The following is a 23,754-nucleotide window of genomic DNA, read 5'->3' as shown; positions in this document are numbered from 1 at the left end:
AGCCTTTTAAAACTTGGAAAAAAATAATGGGAACTGCTGCGATAACTTACTAAACATTTGCCAAACACCAGTAAATAAAAGAGCAGTTCACAAAGACTCTGCCTCTTAAAAAGAGAAGAAATGCAACACCCTCCTAGATGTCAGTTTCATATCTATTCATAGAATGTACAAAGACATCCAGGGAATCAATTAGCCAAGAGAAGAAGTAATAAAATTCAGTAGTTAGTTACCAAAGCAAAGCTTTGATGGTTTCAATCAAAATAAGAAAGGCTAAAACAGTTACGAAATCAAAGTACCAGGAAAATCGTAAGATGAAGGTGCTTAAATCAGGTCCCTGACTTCAGGTAGTTCTGCAACGAAATAGATGATTATAGTCTATCTTTCAAGATCTCCTGAGATAGAAATTACATATCCATTCTCAGGGGATTGTAAGTCATGCCTCCTGCTCTGTTGAAATTGTCCTGTTCATCATTACCCCTCATTCTTAGCCAAGCCAGACATCAGACCTTCCCTAAGCTGATCCATGTGTTATCACCGATCATTTATGTTTGTGATGGAGTCACTCAGAGATGGCAAACTGGTTTCAACCAACATGCCAACCCCAATCAGTTTGTAGTGAGACCTGTTCACTCTTGAGGAGGACTGTGAAGCTAATGGGCACCTGACGAGAGCTGCTACATAACCACTTCCCCCAGGACTTCAGTGCTGGTGAAGCTGCTCACAGCCCCATTCCTTCCCTCGGCTCCTGGGTGGAGTGGAGTGGGTTGGGCAAGTCACACTTCACCGGGATGGTCAGTGGCAGAAGTAGGTGAAAGCCACGGCCAGAATGTTTTCACTTCACTCTACTGTGAGCACAGCAAGCTCCAGGAATCTGAGGAATTGGTCCAACTCCCTGGAAGTGTCAACTTCATTACCTCACCTGGCAACATAGCATCATTTTCTCTCGTTCCGTCTCAGTGGTTTCCCACGAGAGGCTCCTTAAGCCGCAAAATAAGTTCCGAACCACTAACCCCCCTCCCTCTACCTGAGAAAATACATGACAAAAAAATAAACTGAATTCAAGAACACTTCTGTGTGATTCTAGATTTTACTAACCAACTACATCTATACATATTGGAAAAAATGTAGCATATGTATGTATAAGGATTTTAGACAATTACTGGTAGATTCGAAGATTCCAAACCATACTCTAAGGTCCCCGAGGGCTGCCTGGCTCCCAGCTCAGAAAAAGGCCGGTGTGTGCGCTGGACACTAGAAGGAAGAGCGTTAGGGGCCCCATGACAACAAACCTTCAAAAACAAAACTGACGAGAGTTAGGTTTCTTCTGTGTCTTCCCTCAGGAAGAAAGAACTTTTGCTTTCTTTTTTTAGGTTATATTTTTATTTACTCATTTTCACTGCCTTTCTTTGCATACACTCAACTTTTCTAATTCCCTCTATAATGGGGAACTTAAAATTAGACATAATAATCTAAAGCATAGTCCTAGAGTTCTGTGTCATTATGGGCAACTGACTAGCTGGCCAGCTCATTCTCCCAAATATCTGGGTTAGCAAAGTTTATCTTTCTACCAGGACTTATTTCACTCAGACATACACAAAGCCTGCAGACTTAATGTCCTCAGAAATCTAAAGATTCAAAGTTATATTTTTTTCTCATTTCCCCCACTTCATTCAGTGGGACATTCACAGTGAGGATGGGGGAAGACACAAGATGGGGACTGATCTGTCCTGGAGTCCCGGGGGCATCTTGATCTGTCCTGGAGTCCCAAGGGCACCACACACCATGCACTACGGATGGGAGGGGGCTCAAGGGGCTCGGTGGCTCCAGCAGAGCCTGTGTACCAGGGAGGAGGCAGTCAGTGCCTGGGTCCCCCTAGAGTGGGAGGGGCTAATACTGGACTGAGGTTGAGGGGCAGGGTTGGCGGCACAAAGTCTGAGGGGCCAAGCCCTTACCCAGGGCACAAGCCCACAGAGCAGGCTGGGGGGACACTCTGGATGTAGGGCTGTGCCACTCTCCCATTTCCCCTCTTGTGAGGGAAAGGAGGGTTCTGGGCTAGGCCAAGCAGCTACCCTGGCTGGCCCCATCCTGTCCTCAGCCGATCAGAATGGTGATGTCTGCTTGACAATGAAGCCTTGATAGGCAAGTGTCTTCATGATGTTGGTGATGTTCTTACAGTCATCAATGCCTGTGTCCTGCAGGCTGAGGCCCTCATTCATGTCTAGAAGTCCATTCTTGGGCCAGCAGCCCATGGTGAAGTTGCAAGCCTTTTTCAGATTAATCCACTGCTTGAAGTAATCTGCCACTGGCAAACCCAAATACTGGCACTGGCCCAGGAGTGTGACTTTCAAGTCCCAGTCTCCACAGGTGACAAAAATTGACTTGACGTTTGGATGACCCTCTCCAGTACTTGCCGCAGGCTTGGCAGATTATCCACCATGCTTGAATAATCCCAGAGAGTCTGGACAGAACGGAGTAAGCTGTGGATGCACTATGGGCTGGACATGATCAATCTCCATGATCTGACCATTTAGCTTCAAGAGGGAGAACTCGATGATTTCCTCCATGCACTCTGACCCTGGCCGATGCAACCTACTTCCTCTGTTAATACAACTTATGTTTAATTCTGACTGCATTGTTTCAAATTCAGTCATTAAGGTGCAACCTACTCTTCTTTACTAAGGCACACATAAATGCACCGATAGAGTTTTGAGGTCTTGCTTCTGGTACAGCAGGGGAAATCAGACTGTAAGAATAAGACTGCAATTCCAGACAAAAGAAGGCTACTAGGCTTTTTAGTATTTTATTTGCAATATAGGTAAGATCCTCTGAGATATTTTAGCATGAAAATTCACTGTAGATGTAAAAAATGTCATTATCATGATAATACAAGTGCAGTCGGAAAGAAAAGGAAGCCTAAGTACTGTCAATGGTGATAATTTCAATTACCAGGTGAAAGCAGTGTAAATGGATAAAATCTACGAATGTGATTTTTTTAAAAACAGAAATCAATTCAATGAACTCCTGAACCATCCTGCTATTTGCTGAGAACTGGCATGAAGTAATGATTTTAAACAGAGTACATATTTATGCCATATAAGTCAGGTAAATGTCTATATCATTTTTATTGTTTTAATTTTACCTCTAATCAAGCTTTTATTCAATACAAGTTTTTTATCAGTATAGAGCTCTATGTTGTTTCTGTCAAACAGTAAAATACAAACTAACATAGGTGACCAAATGGAAGATGAAAAATTTTTTTCTTTTAGAAGTATTAAAGCTAATAAATTGTAAAAATATGATAGAATCAGAATAGAAGATTTTAGGACTCCTAAGGAATCTGAGCCTTGATCATTAACCGCTAATATCATTAAGAGAGAGAGAATCGGACAACCTGATGGTAGAACACAATACTACCTATGAAGCATCTTGACAAAAAACAAACAAAAAAACACCAGGTCTGAATTTGGTCAAGCTGCTAATCAATTTTACCAATTTGCAGAAAAATCAACAGAATGAAGGAATCTGTTAAACCACACCCAGTAAGGCAGCGCGCAAAATTTAGAGCCTGTGAAAACTATGAAACAACCAGCCCAGTTTTTCCTACAAATAAATTGCAAGGAAAAACAAGGGAAAAAGAGAAATATGGGGATGGGTAAGATGGGCAAGAAGGACCTTGAATTATATTATGACAGGAGATAATTAGAAATGTAACAACAGACTGGATATTTTATGGTATTAAGGAAGTATTGATAATTTTTAAAGCGTTATATTTGTACTGTGATTTTTTTTTTTTTTTAAGATTTTATTTATTTGACAGAGAGAGACACAGCGAGAGCAGGAACACAAGCAGAGGGAGAGGGAGAAGCAGGCTTGCCGGTGAGCAGGGAGCCCGATGCAGGGCTCGATCCCAGGACCCTGGGATCATGACCTGAGCCGAAGGCAGATGCTTAACAACTGAGCCATCCAGGCATCCCTGTGATTATGTTTTTAAACAGAGTTCTTTCTTTTAAAAATACATGATAAATATATTTGATACAATTATATAATGTCTAGAATTTTCTTCATAATCTATCTAGTTGTTGAGGAGTAGGGGGAATATAGATGAAACCAGTTTTCCCAGGAGTTGAGAACTGTTGAGGTTTGATGATGGATTTACGGGTTTCATTTTAATATTTTCTTTAATTCTGTCTAATTTCACAATTTCCCATATACATTAGTTTGCTAGAGAGGACATAACAACAACAAAACCAGGCTGGGGGGCATAAACAATGGAAACTTATTTCCTCACATTATCTTTTCTCTGCACACGCCCATCCCTAGACTCTCTCTGTCCAAATTTCCTCTTCTTGTAAGGACACCAGTCGGACCAGATTAGGGCTCACTCTAACGGCCTCATTTTAACTTAATCACCTTTTCAAAGGCCCTGTCTCCAAATACAGTCACATTCTGAGGTACTAGGGGTTAAGACTAAAACATACGAATTCTGACAAAACAATTCTGCCCATAATACCAAAATTTCAAAATAAAACATAACATACAAGGGGCACCTGGGTAGCTCATTCATTTAAGTGTCCGACTTCGGCTCAGGTCATGATCCCGGGGTCCTGGAACCGAGCCCTGGGTCGGCTCCATGCTCAGCGGGGAGCCTGCTTCTCCCTCTGCCTGCCACTCCCCCTGCTCGTGCTTTCTCTCTCTCTCTCATATAAATAAAATCTTTAAAAAAAATAACATATAATATTGAAAAAATATTTTTAAATGAAATAGAATACATAAAATCTATAACTTCAAAGACTGAATAAAAAAAGAGATATGAATTATTTCTTGACCTACATCTCCAAATAAACTTGTCTCATAGTCTCACCTTTTAATATTTATATAGACCTCCTCACTCAATATGTATCCCCAGCAGAAAATGTTGCATTTCATTTTTCTTGTAGTGTCTTTCTGAGATCGTATAGACTGAAGCACATCATAAGAGAAACAACACTTGTTGTGAGTAGCTCACTGTAGCTATTAAAGTGTTATGGACTGGGGGTGCCTGGGTGGCTCAGTCGGTTGAGCGTCTGCCTTCGGCTCAGGTCATGATCCCAGGGTCCTGGGATCGAACCCCACATCGGCTTCCTGCTCAGCGGAGAGCCTGCTTCTCCCTCTCTCTCTCCCTGCCTCTCTGCCTTCCTGTACTCTATCTCTCTGTCAAATAAATAAATAAAATATTTTTTAAAAAAGTGTTATGGACTGAATGTCTGCATCCCCACTAAATTCATATGTTGAAATTTAATCCCCAGTGTGATGGTATTTGGAAGTGGGGTCCTTAGGAGGTAATTAGGTCATGTGAGTGGAGCCCTCATGATGGAATTAGTGCCCTTCCAAGAGGCCAGAGAGCTAGCTCACTCTTGTTCTACCAGGTGAGGTTATAAGAAGTCATTAGTCTGCAAACTAGAAGACAGCTCTCACCAGAATCCGACCATACTGGGACTCTGACCTTGGACTTCCAGCCTCCAGAACTGTGAGAAAGATATTTATGCTGTTCATTAGCCACCAGTTTACAGTATTTTGTTATAGCAGCCCAACCTAAGACGTAAAGCATTATCTATTTTTTTAAAACTATTCATCTAACAAATATTATCTCTCATTTTCAAAATTACACACAAACTGAGAAATTGATGTGAACAAGATGACAGCCTAACTAGGAAGATTTGTAACTGATTAATTTATTTATCCAGTATCCCATTTCAACCTCACCGGAGGTCGTCAGTGGAGGGCCAAGTGCTTGACTTGTCTATTCTATGCAATAGGATTTAAATGAAATCATAGAGAAAATACTGGTCCAACTTATCTGAAAAAACAGCATATTAGTTAGAAGTCAACAAGAGATTCCTGAAAGGATGGGCCTAATAAGGTGATAGCATTTAATAGGACTGAATGTATGATTCTAGTCTAGGGTCCAAAAACAATGGAAAAAAATATAAGAAATGTATGGCTTAACAAGAATACACATTAAAATTTTTATTAAGAATTTTAATTGGCAATAAGGACACTGAAAGTCAATAATGTGCTTACTGAGAGTTAATATAGCAGGCTACATCAGTAGAATTACAACAACTTAAGAAGAAAGAGATGATGATTCCATTTTATTCAAGCCTGGGTTTCATCTGAAATTTTTATTTCTACGTGACCAGCACACTTTATAAAGTATAACATTAAAATGGTGAATATATTTAACACCCATCAAATGAAGAATAGCAACAGAACTTGGAAATGTTAGGATAAAATAAGGATGAAGAGAGACAGAAAGGCTGTCTTCAAATACCTGGGGGGCTGTCATCTGGAAAGGCTTTAGGCCTATCCTTCATGGCCCCAAGGGGGAAAAATTTTGTTGACCTGGCTAACTCCTCCTCCTCCTGCAGGAAACATCACTTCCTCCAGGAGGCCTCTCTGGCTCCTGAGCACTGGCTGCTTCTCTGTTGGGCACCAATGCTATTTCTAATTGTCAAACGGTGTTAGCCTTGCTAGACCGCAGACTCGCAGAGAGGGTGGACGACGTCTGATCCGTTAGTCCTATATCACTCTGTGCCTACCACAGGTGAATGAATGAAACAATACGCGAGAAATAGATACGACTTTGATACGAAAATGTTTTTTCTAATACAGCTGTGCAGAGCTTCACAGGCTGACTCAAGAAGTGGCAATTTTTCTTTTACAGGAAACCCTCATTCAGGCTTAAAATGGTGGTCCACTTGCCTCAGGCAGGAGTGGGCGAGGTAGGGGGGATTAAAGTGTCAGGGGGGTGACCGGCTTATATGATTCTTAGCCTCCTTGCCCCCCTGAAGCCCTATCATTTGAGTTCTGCTAGGAGAGGTTATGCTTACTATGTCCCAGATTTCATTCAGCACATCAGCTATATTCTGATCCATTTTAGAAAAGTTTAGTAACAAATTTCTATGTAATTCCTTCTGTTCAAACCCAAATTTCATTTGATGTTTTTTTTCTCTTTTCCTTCTCCTTCTCTCCCTACTCCAGAAAGCTGATGATCAATATTTCCATTTCACTTTAAGAACGCACAAAGCTTCAGGAAACATAGTAGCAGACAATGAGGTGAGGTCAGACTAAAGAGAAATACTTCTGAGGTTCTTAGCATCAACTGTGCCAAACATAAATGCAGATTTGATAAATGACACAAAGTCATTACCTCTCCATTTGCCTTTCTGTGGATTTGATTTTTACAAGGCCTCAATTTTCCATAGAAACAGATCAGATTTATAGCAAATACAAAGACTGCATCTTTTATTTATAAGGCAATAAACTACCCAAATACTTTTCATTAAAACTGTGTGCCCTATAATACTGGCTTTTAGAGTACTAGGCAAGCATTAGATAACTTTGGTTATTCCTGCGGGAATTAATACACAAAGTCGTTGAAGGTCTCAGCACAGTTCCTGAGACTACCAATTCTGACCGTGATTACTTGATTCCATTCGTTAAGGAAGTTTTGGGATGAGGCTGTCATATATGTGAACAGATACACATGCTCGCTCTCCTGTCTCCACCCCCTGACTTCCTCCTTGAGGAACACCTTTTGTAAAAGTACCCCCAGCCTGGAATCAATTCATAGGCAATTATGAAACTAGGAAAACAACATGGTATTAATAATAATAATTAAAATACAAACCTAACTTTTTTTTTTTGCTTTAAATATCTTTAGGGGGGAAAGGACACCACACTTCTACTCAATTCAGAGAAACAATTTTACAGTCTTGAGGTCTTTTATTTTCTTTACATTTATCACGCCATGAATTCCTAGGGATTGGGTTCCAGCAGTTTGGGTTCCTTTTCATCAGTTCTCACCAAGTGTGCTTCTCTGGGCGGGGCAGGCTGGCACTTCCGTTGACCCCAAGTACCTTTCTCTTTGGCTTCCTTCTTTTTCTGATCAGTTTCCTTCACCCGCTTCAGGAAGCTATCTCGGCTCCTTGAGTGTTTCATATGCTCAATGCGTACATTAATTCTCTTGCCCTTAACTTGTTTGTTTACAACCATGCCAACAGCATGCTGAGTAACACTGTAGACTCTTCCAGTGTTGCCATGGTGACATTTGTGGGGCATTCCTTTTTGAACAGTGCCCATTCCCTTGATGTCCCCAGTATCACCTTTCTTGTAGATCCCCATGTATGTGGCCAAAGGAACAACACCATGTTTTCTACAAGGCCTAGAGAACATATAGTGGGTACCTCTCCTCTTTCCCTTTGTGTTGGTCATTTTGTCGAATTACCGGAAGATGGCGGTTCCGGCCAAAAGGCCAAACCAAACTTATTTTGAATCTTAGTACATCCACTGAGAAGTTTCTGAAAAAATTAGGTTGAGATAGGGATGGGGAGTTACAAAGAGGGGGAAAGCAGGCAAGTGACACCCAAGAGTGGAGAGCACAGTTGTTAGGAGGGCCCCCCACACCAGGAAAAAGGGCTTCAGGAGAGTCCCCCCAGAACAGGACGCAATATGACTGTCCTGAGGAAGTGTGGGCTGGACAGAGGTTATTCCTATCACCTTTAAGTTTCATGCCTCTTTCTGAGATTACTCCTTATGGAAAGGATGAGCATGACAAGGAAGGTCACAGAGAAAACATGAGGAGAATGGAGAAGTGACACAACTTTCAAATGCTTAATGTTTTTTCTTTTATGTCATGCTAGCATTTCAAGACCAGAGAGTAGATCCTTGATTTATAGCTCACTCTGCTTAGCCCTCTGTTTTCTACAGCTTTAAGCATAACCTGCCAAATAAGGTACTTGTTCCTACTTTCAGTATAACTTCAGACATGTCTATGAGAAAAAAAATACATGTGGAAAAAGTGTGTCTATGCTAAGCAAGTATGACATGGGTATACTCTTCAGGGCAGTGCTTCTCAAACTCAAACATGCCTACAGATCACTGGCGATCTTGCTGACATGCGGAGTGTAGGCCAGCAGGTCTGAGATGCTGTATGTCTAACGAGCTCTCAGGTGATGCTGATGCTGCTCACTTTGAGTACATTTTAGACCATGACATGAAAACCCAGCTCTGGCAGGAAATCTGTGCCTGCACCTTCATTCCCACTCTTTTTTTTTCTCCCCTGAGTTCCTGTACTCTTTCCTGTTTCACGGCTGTAAGAAAATTTCAGCACTGAGCTAAGTTGAGTACAAAAGAAAAGAAAATATTCTAAAATCACAACTTCAAGTAGAGCAGTAAGATTTTAAGTTGTCTCAAGGGTAGAGACATAATTTTTGATATGCATGAATTATACGTGCTTCATGAAAATCATTGAACAAACACAGTAGCCTATCTATTTCTTTCCATAAATGAAGCCTTATGTCTGCATAACTTAAAGGAAGTTTATTTCATTAATGCACAGCACACCATCTCATTGTTCAGGTATCTCTGGAGAATGAAGTGATCTGAATAAGCCAAATTTTCCAGATAACTAAAGTTTATCTTAAGTTTCTGAATATATGGGCACCCTGCTCACCTGGGAGCCTGCTCCTCCCCACTGCTCATGCATTCTCTCTCTCTCTTTCTCATCAATCAATAAATAAATAAAATTTAAAAGGGGGGGGGCACCTAGGTGGGTCAGTCAGTTGAGCATCTACCTTCAGCTCAGGTCATGACCCCAGGGTCCTGGGATCGAACCCTGTGTGGGGCTCCCTGCTCAGCTGGAAGCCTGTTTCTCCCTCTCCCTTTGTTCCTCCCCCCTGCTCACACGCTTGCATGCTCTCATAAATAAATAAATAAGATTTTTTTTTTAAAGTTTCTGAATATTTTTATTTCAGTGATTTTTAATCGAAATCTTCATTAACATATTCTAAACTTGTTAACCTTACAAAACAAGGTTTAACACACATCTACGATTATCCACGGTCAACAATGATTATGCTACGGCATGACATAACAATGCTAGGGGAGCTTCTCAAGTCTGTATGGAACTATGTGCTCCTTCCCACACAGTAGAGTCTCGGAGTGGCCCCCTAGGCCTTCCTCAAGCAAACTTCTGCTTCCTTCCTCCATGATCAGCTCTCTTTCTACTGACTGCCCTCTCTTACAGTTTTTAATCTGCTGCTTCATTTTTCACATAATACTCTGGGAAAGATTCTGAGACTGGTTCCTTTCTCATTTCTCTTATTTATTATTATTTTTAAAAGATCTTATTTATTTGAGAGAGAGAGAGAGAGCTCTAAACAGGTAGAGGGAGAAGGACAAACAGACTCCCACTGAGCAGAGAGCCCAACATGGGACTCGATCCCAGGACCCTGGGATCATGACCTGAGCCAAAGGCAGACTCTTAACCGACTGAGCCAGCCAGGCATCCATATTATTATTATTATTTTAATAAGTTAAAAGAGCTCTCTTTCAGGGCTTTGGGTTACCAGTTGCTTAAATCAGTGCAATCATTCCAGCTTAAAGAAATCACATAAATTGACTCTCGATTAAGTATCTCTTACTGTGACCACTGAATACTCACTGATTCCGGTGTCCTTACAGTACTGGACCAAGTACTGCCCCATGACTCTTAGTAGTTGATTATACTCTTGAACATTGAGAAATTCCTGCTTATTATGGGATGGCTCCATGATCTCCAAGGGTATATTAACAATTCCAACCACGCCTGCACCGAGTCTGGGAAAATACATAAATACATAAGTAAATTCTGCGAAATTCAGCTAAGGAAAAAGAAAAAGCAAATATACCTTGGTCTTTTGAAATCAGTTTTTTTGTTTGTTTGTTGTTTTTTTTAAACAAATAAGCTGATTCACTTGGTCTAGACCACGTCAAAGTTTAACGAGTTAAAACTGTATTTTGTTACATAAAACTATGGTAATTTTAGGTATGTTTGGTCTCATAATAAAAAAAAAATCTCTTAATGCACACCGGTACTAAATTAATATGACTCCTTTTCCAAACCTAAACCTTACATGGAAATCAGGGTGGGTGGGAAGAGGAGGCCTTTTAGCATTAGAAACCACTAACAATGTTTTGCTGAAATAAACTGACATGACCCTCTTAATGATCTGGCCAAAGAGTCACTTTCTCCATCCTCATTTCATCTGTCAGGTTGGATTTTTCCTCATCATTGCAGAGGTCTGTGGGGTGCTTAGTGAATTCCACTAAAGGAACATAGGGCTGGATTATTCTGTAAAGTAACTGGTATCTGCCAGTGAGTCTGATGGATAAATTTTTTTTTTCAGATTTTTAGCAGCTTACAATGTATGTAACTTGGATATTTCTGCTTAGTGACAAAATATTCTGGTTATTTTCCCTGTTTTGGGAAAGAGTATCCAGTTATCTAGCTCTCCCAACTTCCCTTGGCAAGGCACACAAACCAAGCCTTCCCAATGTGGAGCTGCTGCCTATGATGTTTTCCATTACTTTCCCCTTCCAAGCTGCCCTCCCTTCACTATTCATTCTGTAAGTCTACGTTTGGGCATCATTTCTTCCAGGAAGCCTGACTCAACTTCCCCCAGTTTGGCTGACTACCCCTCCCAATGCTCTTTCTGCACCTGATGCTTGCCTATATATTCATCCCACCATCCATCCATCCAACCATCCATCCATCCATCCATCCATCCATCCATCCCTCCATAGCACCTGGCCCTATTCCAGGAACTAGGAATGCAGTATTGAACAAGAAGGTCCCTGCTTATAAAGTGTCTCTTATAGGTAACAGGCAGTAAGGGTTACCAGATCCTTTCAGATGGTGATAAGGGGTAGGAGGAATATAAAGCAGGTGCTGTAACGTGAAGAGTGGTAAGGTGGAGGGGCTGATTGTAGGGGCCAACTTGAATCAGACAGTCCAGGAAGACCTTCCTATGGAGGGAACTTTAGAGTTGGTGCCTAAGTAACACGCCAGGACCAGCAGTACAGAGATCTGAGGACAGAAGGTTCAAGGCAGAGGGAGGGCAGGCGCCAGGCACTAAGGCAGGAGCGAGCTTAGGATATGTGAGAAAAAGGAAGCTGCCAGGGTAAGGAGAAGGTTTGAGAAGGTGAGTAGGATGGGGACTGTCACAGGGCCAGGCAGAGTGATCTTCCAGATCACTAGAAGACCATGGTAACCAGCTCTATTCGACATGCAGTGGGGTTTTAAGCAAGAGAGTAATTTTTTTTTTTTTAAAGATCATTCTCGCTGTTTCCACAGAATATAAAAAAATACGTATTTTATATACTGTCCCTTTCACTGGACTGTACGTTTCTTAGCAGAGGGTACCAGGTGTTCACCATCTTGTCTGCAGAGCCTAGTGCAGTGCCTGGCGCCTGATACTGCAACACGAGAGCTTGCTGAATGAACAAATGAATGAACTTCTAATACCTCGACAGTGAGAAATAAGATGAAAAATGTTCCCTTGAGCCATCCTACTAGTCACAATTATTGTGTTTGACCCCTAAGCCATTTTACTGATCATAATTACCTTGTCTGACTCTCTACATAATTGATGAAAGCAGCCCGTGGAGTTTCAGACCATCAGGAAAGCACCAGAATGTGTTACTCTGGAAGCCAACTAGGCTGGAGAGTGTTAATAATACACGTTCATGAAGGTAACTGGCAAGAACTCACACATGTTAAGGGTTGCACAAAATGTTAACAGGGTTGCTTTATAAGACTATGGATTTTTTTCCCTAAAATTTCTTTATTATGCTTGTATTATTTTTAAATTGGTAAAATACTAAGAACCTAACCCGAGTAGATGGTGCTAGAAACAGTAAAACATCAAGTTGCTCAGGAAATGTATTGAAAATATTTCCCAAAGTATGCTTTTGCCTTAGGACAGGCATGCATCTCTGCCAATATTATAAATTAGGCAGATTAATGCGTGCATATTGATGGGAAGGGTGACCAGAGGACAGGACACCTGCTCCCATTATGATTAATCACTCATTTAACTCCACAGACAGAATCTTACTGCAGCCTCCCTCATGCTGCCTATGCCTCTGAAAACAAAAATATACTTACAAGGACTTCAGTTTCAACTGTGGGCCCACTTTCTCATGCATTTTGATCAGGCGGTTATTACTGTAAATGAACATCCCAGCTTGGCTTCGATTTTCTATGTTCACCCCAAAGATCAAGCACAGTGTCCTGGCTTTTTTTAATTCTCTGGCATTATATTTAGAAAAGTTAAAAAAAAATTTATTAAATAAGAATATACAATTGATAAACTGCCAATAATTAAAATGGGAAGGTAAACATCAAAGAAACTATATATAAAATACCCAGGTATCTTGTTACTATATATAAACTACCCAGGGGAAATGTTACGTGGTCTAAGATGTATGTACACTGCAGCATTTTTGAAACATGATGATTTGACTTTTAAGATTTAGGTATTTTTAACACTCGATGTGATTTCTAACTTTCAGCATGTCCTCAAGCCTCTCAATATCCTATATAGATTAAAATGTGCCAAAAGATATTCTGTCGTTTTCTCTCCTCCTCCAAAATCAAAGGTAAATCAGAGTTAATAAGGCAAGTTTACAAGGGTAACAGACATGAGCTCCTGTTTTTCGGACTCTGCCCTGTTATCTTATGTTTTATGTGACTTCTTTATTAAAAGTGTAAAAACAGAAATTGAGACACAGAAGAATATGATAGAAACAACTGCAGTAACAGGAGACTGCTTGGAGCCATGAAAAGTGCCTGGATGTAAGAACTGGAAAGATGGGGCGCCTGGGTGGCTCAGTCGGTTGAGCGACTGCCTTCGGCTCAGATCATGATCCTGGAATCCCGGGATTGAGTCCCGCATCGGGCTCCCTGCTCAGCGGGGGGTCTGCTTCTCCCTCTGACCCGCTTCCCTCTTGTGCTCTCTCTCTCTCAAATAAATAAATAAAATCTTTAAATAAAAGAAACTTATTTTTAGGGTGCCTGGGTGGCTCAGTCGGTTAAGCGACTGCCTTCGGCTCAGATCATGATCCTGGAGTCCCTGGATCGAGTCCCACATCGGGCTCCCTGCTCGGCAGGGAGTCTGCTTCTCCCTCTGACCCTCTTCCCTCTCGTGCTCTCTGTCTCTCATTCTCTTTCTCTCAAATAAATAAAATCTTTAAAAAAAAAATCGGAAAGATGGAGCTGGCTTCAAATATAAGCTCATCTCTGCAATAACCATGTAATAACTATGTATGAGTCACTTCAACTGTCTGTCTCATCTGAAAAATGGGAATAACGCGTACATAGCCATTTGGGATGCTATGATGACTAAAAGAGAGAATGTTAAGTATAAACCTGCAACACAGTAGGTGCCTCACGAGCAATGTATTTTCCTCTCCCTATCAAGAATGGTAATATAATTCTTCCCCTCTACCCATCTTGTAGCTCTCCTCATTCCACAAAAACAGCCTTTTCTTCTCAAATTTATGATAACGTGCCATTATGACTGACATAACATGCTTACTGGACTGGTTAAATACATCTATCGTTAATGGACAAAGAAAAAGTCCTAGTTGTTCTTCTATGTAGACAGGATATACAGAGTACATTAGACTTTAAAGGAAGTTATTGACTTGGATTAACATAGTATATATATATATTTTAATTTTGTTTATTTCTGAGAGAGAGAGAATGACAGAGAGAGAGAATGAGAGGGGTGAGGACCAGAGGGAGAAGCAGACTCCCCGCTGAGCAGGGAGCCTGATGCGGGACTCGATCCCGGACTCCGGGATCATGACCTGAGCCAAAGGCAGTCGCTTAACCAACTGAGCCACCCAGGCGCCCCAACATAGTATATATTTTTTAAGCACATACATGTTGGGTCAAATATATACAAATCACACTTTTTCCCAAAAATGTACACTAAATATTAAATCCTTACTCTTCAATAAAAAAGAATACTGACTATGTAAGGGACCCCAAAACAGGGTGTTACATAATCACTCTGCAATAGTAAGTGGCATACTGATTGTCTTTAATTTTTTATTTTTTAATTTTTTAATTTTTATTTTTTTTAAAGATTTTATTTATTTATTTGAGAGAGAGAATGAGATAGAGACAGAGAGCATGAGAGAGGGGAGGGTCAGAGGGAGAAGCAGACTCCCCGCTGAGCGGGGAGCCCGATGCAGGACTTGATCCCGGGACTCCAGGATCATGACCTGAGCCGAAGGCAGTCGCTTAACCAACTGAGCCACCCAGGCGCCCTGTCTTTAATTTTTTTTTTAAAAAAAAAAAAGCATTTTGGGAGCACCCGGGTGGCACAGTTGGTTTAAGCGTCCAACTCTTGGTTTCAGTTCAGGTCATGATATCATGGTCGTGAGATCAAGCCTGGTGTTGGGCTCTGTGCTCAGTGGGGAGTCTGCTTGAGATATTCTCTCTCCCTCATGCTTTCTGTGTGTGTGTGTGTGTGTGTATGTCTCTCTCTCAAAATCAATAAATCTTTTAAAAAAACAATCATAAATTAAAAAGTATTTTGTTCTAAAAACAAGTTCATACCAACTAACTGGCATTGTTATTAATAAAATGTAGATCAATCACCTTTCATGCATATCAATGTAACTACAAACAATTCACCAACCAGATTTTTCTTTCTGGAAATCTTTAAAGAGGCCTTTGCTATGGAAACAGCCCAAGCATCCATCAATTGATGAATGGATAAAGAAGATGGGGTGTATTTATATATATACATACACACGTGTGTGTGTGTGTGTGTATGTATACACACACAATGGAATACTACTCAGCCACAAAAACAATGAAATCTTGCCATTTGCAACAACATGGATGGATCTAGAGGGTATAACGCTAAGTGACATAAGTCAGGCAGAGAAAGACAAATACTGTATGATTTCACTCATAAGTGGAATTTAAGAAACAAATGAGCAAAGGGGGAAAAAAAAGAGAGAGAGACAGACCAAGAAACAGACTTTTAACGATAGAGAACAAACTGATGGTTACCAGAGGGGAGGGGGTGGGGGAATGCGGGAAATAGGTGATGGGGATTAAGGAGTGCACCTGCTGTGATGAGCACAGGGTGATGTATGGAAGTGCTGAATCACTATATTGCACACCTGAAACTAATATAACATTGTATGTTAACTAATTGGAATTTAAATAAAAACTTTTAAAAAATAAAGAGGACTTTGCTTTTTAATGAAGATTTCTATGAGATTTATTTAGTATTTATTTTTATAAATGCATAGTTAACATTTCAAATTTCAGCTTTGAGGAAAGTTATGGTTATATAGCACTCCATAGTTCACAAAAGATAATTCTGTAAACTAGTAATACTTCCTTAAAAATCTGTTTCTCAAAGTTATCCCAGCTTTCAGAGTCTGACCTTACTTAGACAACACTGAATATTCTCAGTTTAACTTGTTTAACACCTGAGCTGGAGACCAAGTCAACTTTACAAATGTAAATAATGGTTTTGTAAGTTAGGCTTGCTATTTTTATCTTAACTATAGTGATATATTTATTTGAAACATTTTCAATTTTAAATTTTAAGCAGTACTAAAAGTGAAAAGAAATCAGGACCAACCCTCCAAAGGCTTGTATCTGCCAAAGGACACAGAGAAAGTAGTCAGCTGATCCTCTGGGCAGAGTTACTTCCTCAACTGGACACTGAGCTAATTTTTCACTCTGTATTCAGAAGTTTTAACATAATGTAAACACATGTATGCATGCAAATATATATTTTATAAATACTCTCAATGATTATGTGGTTGGGGGATTTTGACCATATTATGCTTAATATAATAAGATGTCATAGGCTGAGAAAGAGAAGTTATCACATTAACCACCAAATCTGTCTCCTCAGAAATCAGAATTTGTCTTATCAAAGTGCAGAGGATTCTGGTGAACGGAAAATCTTACATCTTACCTCTGTTTCTCTTTAAGAATCTTATGCTTTGCTTCTGCATCTTCCAAAGCTTTCTGTAATACGTCCTGGAGAAGTACATTTGGTTAGGAGAGAACATAATTCTATTAAATTAATGAAAGCTGAGCTGATATTTATTATCCTATTATCCAAATGTTTCACAAGGGTAATAGTGATAGGTCACATTGCCTAATGCAACTGTGCCATGGTAGACAATAAATACTTGTTAAATGATTCAGCTGCAGTAGCTAAGAGACACACCAAATCCTAGCCCACGGTTCTCTTTTTGCACATATTCCAATGTTCTCTCTCTGCCTTTTAGAAAAGAGCCATTGCTCCCTATAAGATCACACTGGCTTTCACACAAATTACACAAAAGCTTAGCAAAGCCTGAGTTTTGACTGTGAGAACAATGACAAAAAACGCTAAATCATGTGATCAATCACTAAAGCTTCTTCAGGAAAAACAAAGTTGCTATTAAAAACTTTTGTCAGTCACCATAAGAAAATGTCTCCTTTATATCAAGTTCCAGATACCCCGAATACTCCCCAAGCTGTCCCTTTATAGGACAGCCCAACCCTAGGATTTCTCCCTTTCAGAGTACCTCAATACCAATGCCCACCTCTCTTTCTTATCTTGTCTTTTAATTTGATCTACTGGCTCATTCACTGCCCTATCTCTTGTATGCTCTCTCTAACCAGGAGAAAAAAAATAATGCATTGTTATTATTTCACAAATAACAACAGATTTTTAATGTGCTCCATCCACCTGATGTGAAAGTTGGGCATCTCATTTGGTGAGTATACCACTCACTGAACATTATTTTCACTGACTTTAAAGTAAAAGCAAATGGTAAAATGATTGGTATTTCACTTCACATGCAACCACTCAACTGCCTCGAGGAATTTAAGAGGTTGGAAGCCAAGGTCATTCTGCTTTGCTCTCTTTGCTGAGCAACAAAGCAAGGTGGTCAAACACTTCCCCATCCCTCCTGTCAATGCACTCAAAACACAGAGCAAAGAGGCAGTGAGAAGTTAAGGCTAAGGCAAGAAGAAAGCAGGGTCCTGACCCATTAGAGTCTGTTTCTCTTGTCTCTCAAATACATAAAGCCAAGGAAATTGATTTCTTTGAGACAAAATTTAAAAAACTTAAGCCTTTCTCTAAAAATCAGTAACAGTAAGATAGGTCTATGTTTACCTTAAAATAATAATTGAAAAGAAAAAAAGTTAGAGAATTTGGGGAAAGCCATAGGTAACTTTGGGGCATTACCAGGTGCCACCCTTTGATTTCATTCCCTATTCATGATCTTTAGATATGAGAGAGCTCTGTATCAGACACAGCCCTTGTCCTTGAAAGTTCAAGGGCAAACCACAGAAAGAATTCATATACTGAGTCTGCAGAAAAGAATGAAGGAAAAGTGAAGTGAGGCATTTTTTTCTCCCTATACCTTGGTATTCCTTTATATACAAGCAAATAAAAGGTTGCTTCATAATTCACCACATTTTTGGTAAAAGCTGCCAAACTTATAACTCATGTCCTGCAGCAATATTCTTTTCCTTAGTTGCCATACATTATAATTAATAATAATAGTCCTTTATAACCTATCTTACTCATGGGCGTATTGCAAGGATTACAGAAAATGTTTATGAACTGTGTGGAGCAACTCATAAGAAAAGAGCTTTGTAAGCTGGAAGTACTGTTATTAATATTCATAATTATAGCACATAATTCCTAGCACCAGAAAAAAGGATGGCTTATTAGTCTTCTCCTTGCTTTCCCCATTTATTCAGGTCTGTAGGGAGCAATAATTTGAAAAGATATTTTCAAGGAAACTTGATAGGCTAGTTTTTTCTGCTAGTTTTTCATTATTTTCTCCTTTTCTCTTATTACTTTTCATTTTAAAGAAATGAGCTACGGTACTTGTCCCCACTGTTCCAAATTCACCCCACGTTGCTTATCTTTGCTCTCAGACTCAGCCTTCTCTCACTGCTGACGCTTCTCTCCTTTCTCTGCACGCCTCTGTTCTGTTTACCTGGATGAAAATCAGCTTAAGCTTCCGAGCTTGTCTGTGTTTATAAGCTTAGGAAGTAAATGATAAGAGACAACTGTGCACAGGAAAAAGCAAAGGACACTTTACCATTTAAGAAGACTATGTGTCATACCTTGGCAGAAGACAAAGAAGTCTTGTCAGGCCGGTTTACTGTGACTTGTGCCTCTTTCAACACGAGTTCGGCTGGAAGCAGAAGCAAGATAATTATAACACCAGGAAATTCTTTCAAGCAATTTTAAATGAGTGTTATATATATGTACACACACACACACACACACCTTATGGCTGTGACCAGTGAGAATGGCTTATAGACAATAATCTCAGAAAATCCTATATTCCTTCCATAGCTCTCACACCTGCCCGGTGGAGGCAGCCACACTGGGCTTCCTCTTAGACATTACAGTTGACAGGGCATAACTTTATACATACAAATTAAAGAGTTACGACTGAATGTTTGGCTGACTGAAAACTCTCTAAAATCCATGAAATATAGATTAAAGTTATTCCTTGCTCCTGGACCACTGGGAAAGCATGGCTTTGTCCTCATTGTGTGTGGCGGGGAGGGAGTAGTGAATGTGTAGAACATTCCTTCTTATAAAGTACATGTAATGCTAGTCTCTAAAATGATCTAACTCAGCATCATGCCAACCAGAATTTCTTATATCGATATACATCAATCTCGTTCCAAGTGTGTACTTGGAATAATAGACAGTAAATAATAAGATATAGCAATATATGTTATAATAATAAATAACACCATAATTAAACAAAGCTAGAGATAGAAAAATTATGAAGTTCCTGAGAGGCAGAAATTTGATTAACTGTGGTCATTCCTACAATGCTAGAACAGTACATATCTCAGAATATGTGCACATACCAATCTTGACTGCTTCTTCTGCCTTCTTAACTTCATTTTTAAATGCTCCTTTAAAAGAAGATGTGACATATAGATACTTTCTGAAAAGAAAAAAGAAAGAACATAATCAAGTCAGATTATCATTTTTAAGTACATAATACTTGGAGAATATTCTTCAGGAAGAATATATACTCAGATATATATAATTTTTAAGAAAGATTCATAGAATAAGTTGCATCCAACTGATAAACCAGCAAATTTTATACCTAGGAAGAAATTCCTTGCCTTTTAATACTTGGCAATTTTGCTTTAGTAAGGGAACTTCAGGAGAGAGATAACAAAATTTCTGCCCATACAAATGTTCATTTATACATATAAAATAGGATAATTTTCTTAAAAAGAAAAATTTCTACGTAACAGATCCATTATCAGAGCTTCTAGTTAATATATATAACCCTCTTACTCAGGTCATAGACACTGGATAAACCAGTTCTCCCAGTCCCAAACAGCTATCTTTAACTAAAATGTTCAGAAACACACATTATCATTTTAAACTACCAAAACACACTTTCTATTTTATTGCCCAAGAAGCTTGTTTTCAAAGCCTGTTACTTTAGTGAGAGCAATGGTACTCTAGAACAATCAAGGAAAAGGAATAAACAAATAAATACATTAAAAACAATTATATGTTACCTTATCTGTATACCTCATTCTGTAACTTTTGCCTTTTACCCCTATAGACCCTGGAGCTCACCATTCTCTGATACCTTCCATGTTTAGAAAGGTTCAGCCAGAGATGGAGAGAGACCTGCAGGTCATCCCTGGAAGCCAAAATGTCTTCAGACATCTAAAAAGAGGCATTTGCTCAGGCAGAGGGAGAGTCTAAATCTATATGCCCCTGGGGCACCTGGGTGGTTCAGTTGGTTAAGCATCTGACTCTTGATCTGGGCTCAGGTCATGATCTCAGGGTCTTGGGATCAAGCCCTGCATCAGGCTCACTGCTCAGTGGGAAGCCTGCTTCTCCCTCTCCCTTTGCCCCTCCCCCTGCTCTTGCACGTGCTCTCTTTCTCTCTCAAATAAAATCTTAAAAAAAAAAAAAAAGAAAAAAGAAAAAGAAATAAGTAGCAAGATAAATTCCTTTTCTTAAGGCTCTGAAGGATTTGTAGAAGTTTGTCCAGTTACCTACATGAAAAGGCTTAAATGTTAAAAAATAAATGTCATCCTATATTCATCTACTTCGATGGTTTAATGAACAGCTCAAGTTATAATAACTAGTCTCTTTATGACTAATTTTAATGTTCATTTTCCGATGAAATTATGGTTAACCACAAGAAAGGAACACCCACAAAATCTAAGGTAAAGTAATTCTCAGTTTTTTCCCTTAATTTTCTTTTAAAATGAACATTATTCATTTAAGTCATAACCAAGGTATATTCCAAATCCAAATTTCTATTACACTTAGAAAACAGCAAAACCTAGGTTTAGAAGTAAAAAATTATTGGTCTCTAATTACTGGAATTACCATTTTTTAAAAATCACATATTAATCACATAATTAATCTGGTATGAATCACTCATTTTAAATAATTTTTTAAATAAAGTGAAATTAAGGAGAAACTTTGAACAATGAAGTGATCCTTTAAAAATGCTATAAACTATTCAAGCATTTTATAGACTCTGTGTTTATAGCCCTAGAAAGTAAAAGTGTCACAGAAGGTGCCAACTACGCATTAGTGCTTAATTTTAAACAGCAAACACCAGCACAACGTGTGCTTCCTTCGTAGTCTGCATCACTGAGGCAAACTGGTCCCAGATAATCCAGAACATCTCAGATGATCTGTATACTTTCACAATTTAAACTTTACAATTGTTCATAACAATTCTAAAAAGTTAACAAAGAAATATATGTACTTGTGGAAATTCAGTGTAATGAATCTGCCCATCCTCATAAGGGAAGAATTTTTGGTCAATCTGCATCCATAATCAGGAGTCTACCTCAGCTGGACACTTCTAATTTTTCCTACTGGTGGACTCTTGCCTTTAAAATAAAAATGCCTTTAAAAGCCAGAGCAATGCATGTCCTGGGGGATGAGGGAGAGAATCTATCCAGCTGTCTATTCCTCCTTCCTTGCTGCTGAGGGCAGGGGAAGGGCCTCTGGGCCTCCAGTTCCTCAGTGATTAGAACTCTTTCCAAACCCATCTCCCAAATTTCACCTTTACTCGACACTTCTGCCCCTGATGCTCAGCTGCAGCCTTCACCCCCATACTATTTCTGCCTTCTCTCTAAACCACCGTGTTCTGCCACATTTTAGGCCTTCACTCTCCCTCACCCATTTCACCTTTTATCTCCCTGTTTTTTTCCATCAATGAAGTTGCATTCAAATATTTGATGTTCACTTTCTACATAAAACAATTTATTGAAGACTTTCTTCTGAAGGAGTTGAAAAAACAAAAGGTCAATGAAAATATTGAGAGAAATGAAAACTAAGACAATATAAATGTTTTGCTCCTTAGAGTGGTAAAAATGAAAAAAAGAAAATATTGTTAATAACAAGTGTAGATTTGGAACCAGACAAAAGGGCACTTGGTGTAAGAATAAATTGGGTCAACAAAACCAAAAGACGACCGACAGAATGGGAGAAGATATTTGCAAATGACATATCAGATAAAGGGCTAGTATCCAAAATCTATAAAGAACTTATCAAACTCAACACCCAAAGAACAACTAATCCAATCAAGAAATGGGCAGAAGACAGGAACAGACATTTTTCCGAAGAAGACATCCAAAGAGCCAACAGACACATGAAAAAGTGCTCAACATCGCTCAGCATCAGGGAAATCCAAATCAAAACCACAATGAGATATCACCTCACACCAGTCAGAATGGCTAAAATTAACAAGTCAGGAAACGACAAATGCTGGCAAGGATGCAGAGAAAGGGGAACCCTCCTACACTGTTGGTGGGAATGCAAGCTGGTGTATCCACTCTGGAAAACAGTATGGAGGTTCCTCAAAAAGTTTAAAATAGAGCTACCATACGACCCAGCAACTGCACTACTGGGTATTTACCCCAAAGATACAAATGTAGTGATCCGAAGGGGTACGTGCACCCCGATGTTTATAGCAGCAATGTCCACAATAGCCAAACTATGGAAAGAGCCAAGATGTCCATCGACAGATGAATGGATAAAGAAGATGTGGTATATACATACAATGGAATACTATGCAGCCATCAAAAAACCTGAAATCTTGCCATTTGCAACGACGTGGATGGAACTAGAGGGTATTATGCTAAGCGAAATAAGTCAATCAGAGAAAGACATGTATCATATGACCTCACTGATATGAGGAATTCTTAATCTCAGGAAACAAACTGAGGGTTGCTGGAGTGGTGGGGGGTGGGAGGGATGGCTGGGTGATAGACGTTGGGGAGGGTATGTGCTATGGTGAGTGTTGTGAAATGTGTAAGACTGATGAATCACAGCCCTCTACCTCTGAAACAAATAATACTTTATATGTTAAAAAAAAAAAAGAAGATAGTAGGAAGGGAAAAACGAAAGGGGGGAATCAGAGAGGGAGACAAACCATGAGAGACTATGGACTCTGAGAAACAAACTGAGGGTTCTAGAGGGGAGGGGGGTGGAGGGATAGGTTAGCCTGGTGATGGGTATTAAAGAGGGCACGTATTGAATAGAGCACTGGGTGTTATATGCAAACAATGAATCATGGAACACTACATCAAAAACTAATGATGTATGATGATTAACATAACATAATAAAATAAAAATTAAAAAAAAGAATAAATTGGGTCTTCTTTTTTGAGGGCAAATTAATGGTGCACCCATCAAAATTAATGGTGTACCTATCTTCTAACTCAGAAATTTACTTCTGTAGTCTGTTCCATAGAAATAATGGCATATTAGCATAAATATACATCTGACCAATGATGCCCAATCATGTCCAGTTTAGCGCTGTAACAATCAAAACTCTAAAAATCTTAAATATATACAGTAAAGTTAAATAAGCCATAGAGTA

General features: G+C 39.4%; 1 protein-coding gene and 1 pseudogene across 1 annotated transcript in view; both read right to left on the bottom strand.

The window, feature by feature from the left end:
* Positions 1–23,754, bottom strand: part of MORC1 (MORC family CW-type zinc finger 1) — a 170,427-nt gene that overhangs the window by 88,718 nt on the left and 57,955 nt on the right. The window contains exons 10-14 of the mRNA XM_034990914.1: positions 19,742–19,821; positions 18,977–19,047; positions 16,818–16,882; positions 12,968–13,111; positions 10,484–10,638 (exon numbers count right to left, since the gene is read on the bottom strand). Coding sequence (XP_034846805.1) covers positions 10,484–10,638; positions 12,968–13,111; positions 16,818–16,882; positions 18,977–19,047; positions 19,742–19,821 — 515 coding nt within the window. The remainder of the gene's footprint in view (positions 1–10,483; positions 10,639–12,967; positions 13,112–16,817; positions 16,883–18,976; positions 19,048–19,741; positions 19,822–23,754) is intronic.
* On the bottom strand, positions 1,829–2,555 carry LOC118007123 (annotated as a pseudogene).

This window comes from Mirounga leonina, unplaced genomic scaffold, assembly GCF_011800145.1.
Source record: "Mirounga leonina isolate KUSES-001 unplaced genomic scaffold, KU_Mleo_1.0 Mir_115, whole genome shotgun sequence".
Lineage (NCBI taxonomy): Eukaryota > Metazoa > Chordata > Mammalia > Carnivora > Phocidae > Mirounga > Mirounga leonina.
Note: the sequence above shows the minus strand (reverse complement) of the source record. Positions and strands in the feature narration are given on the sequence as shown.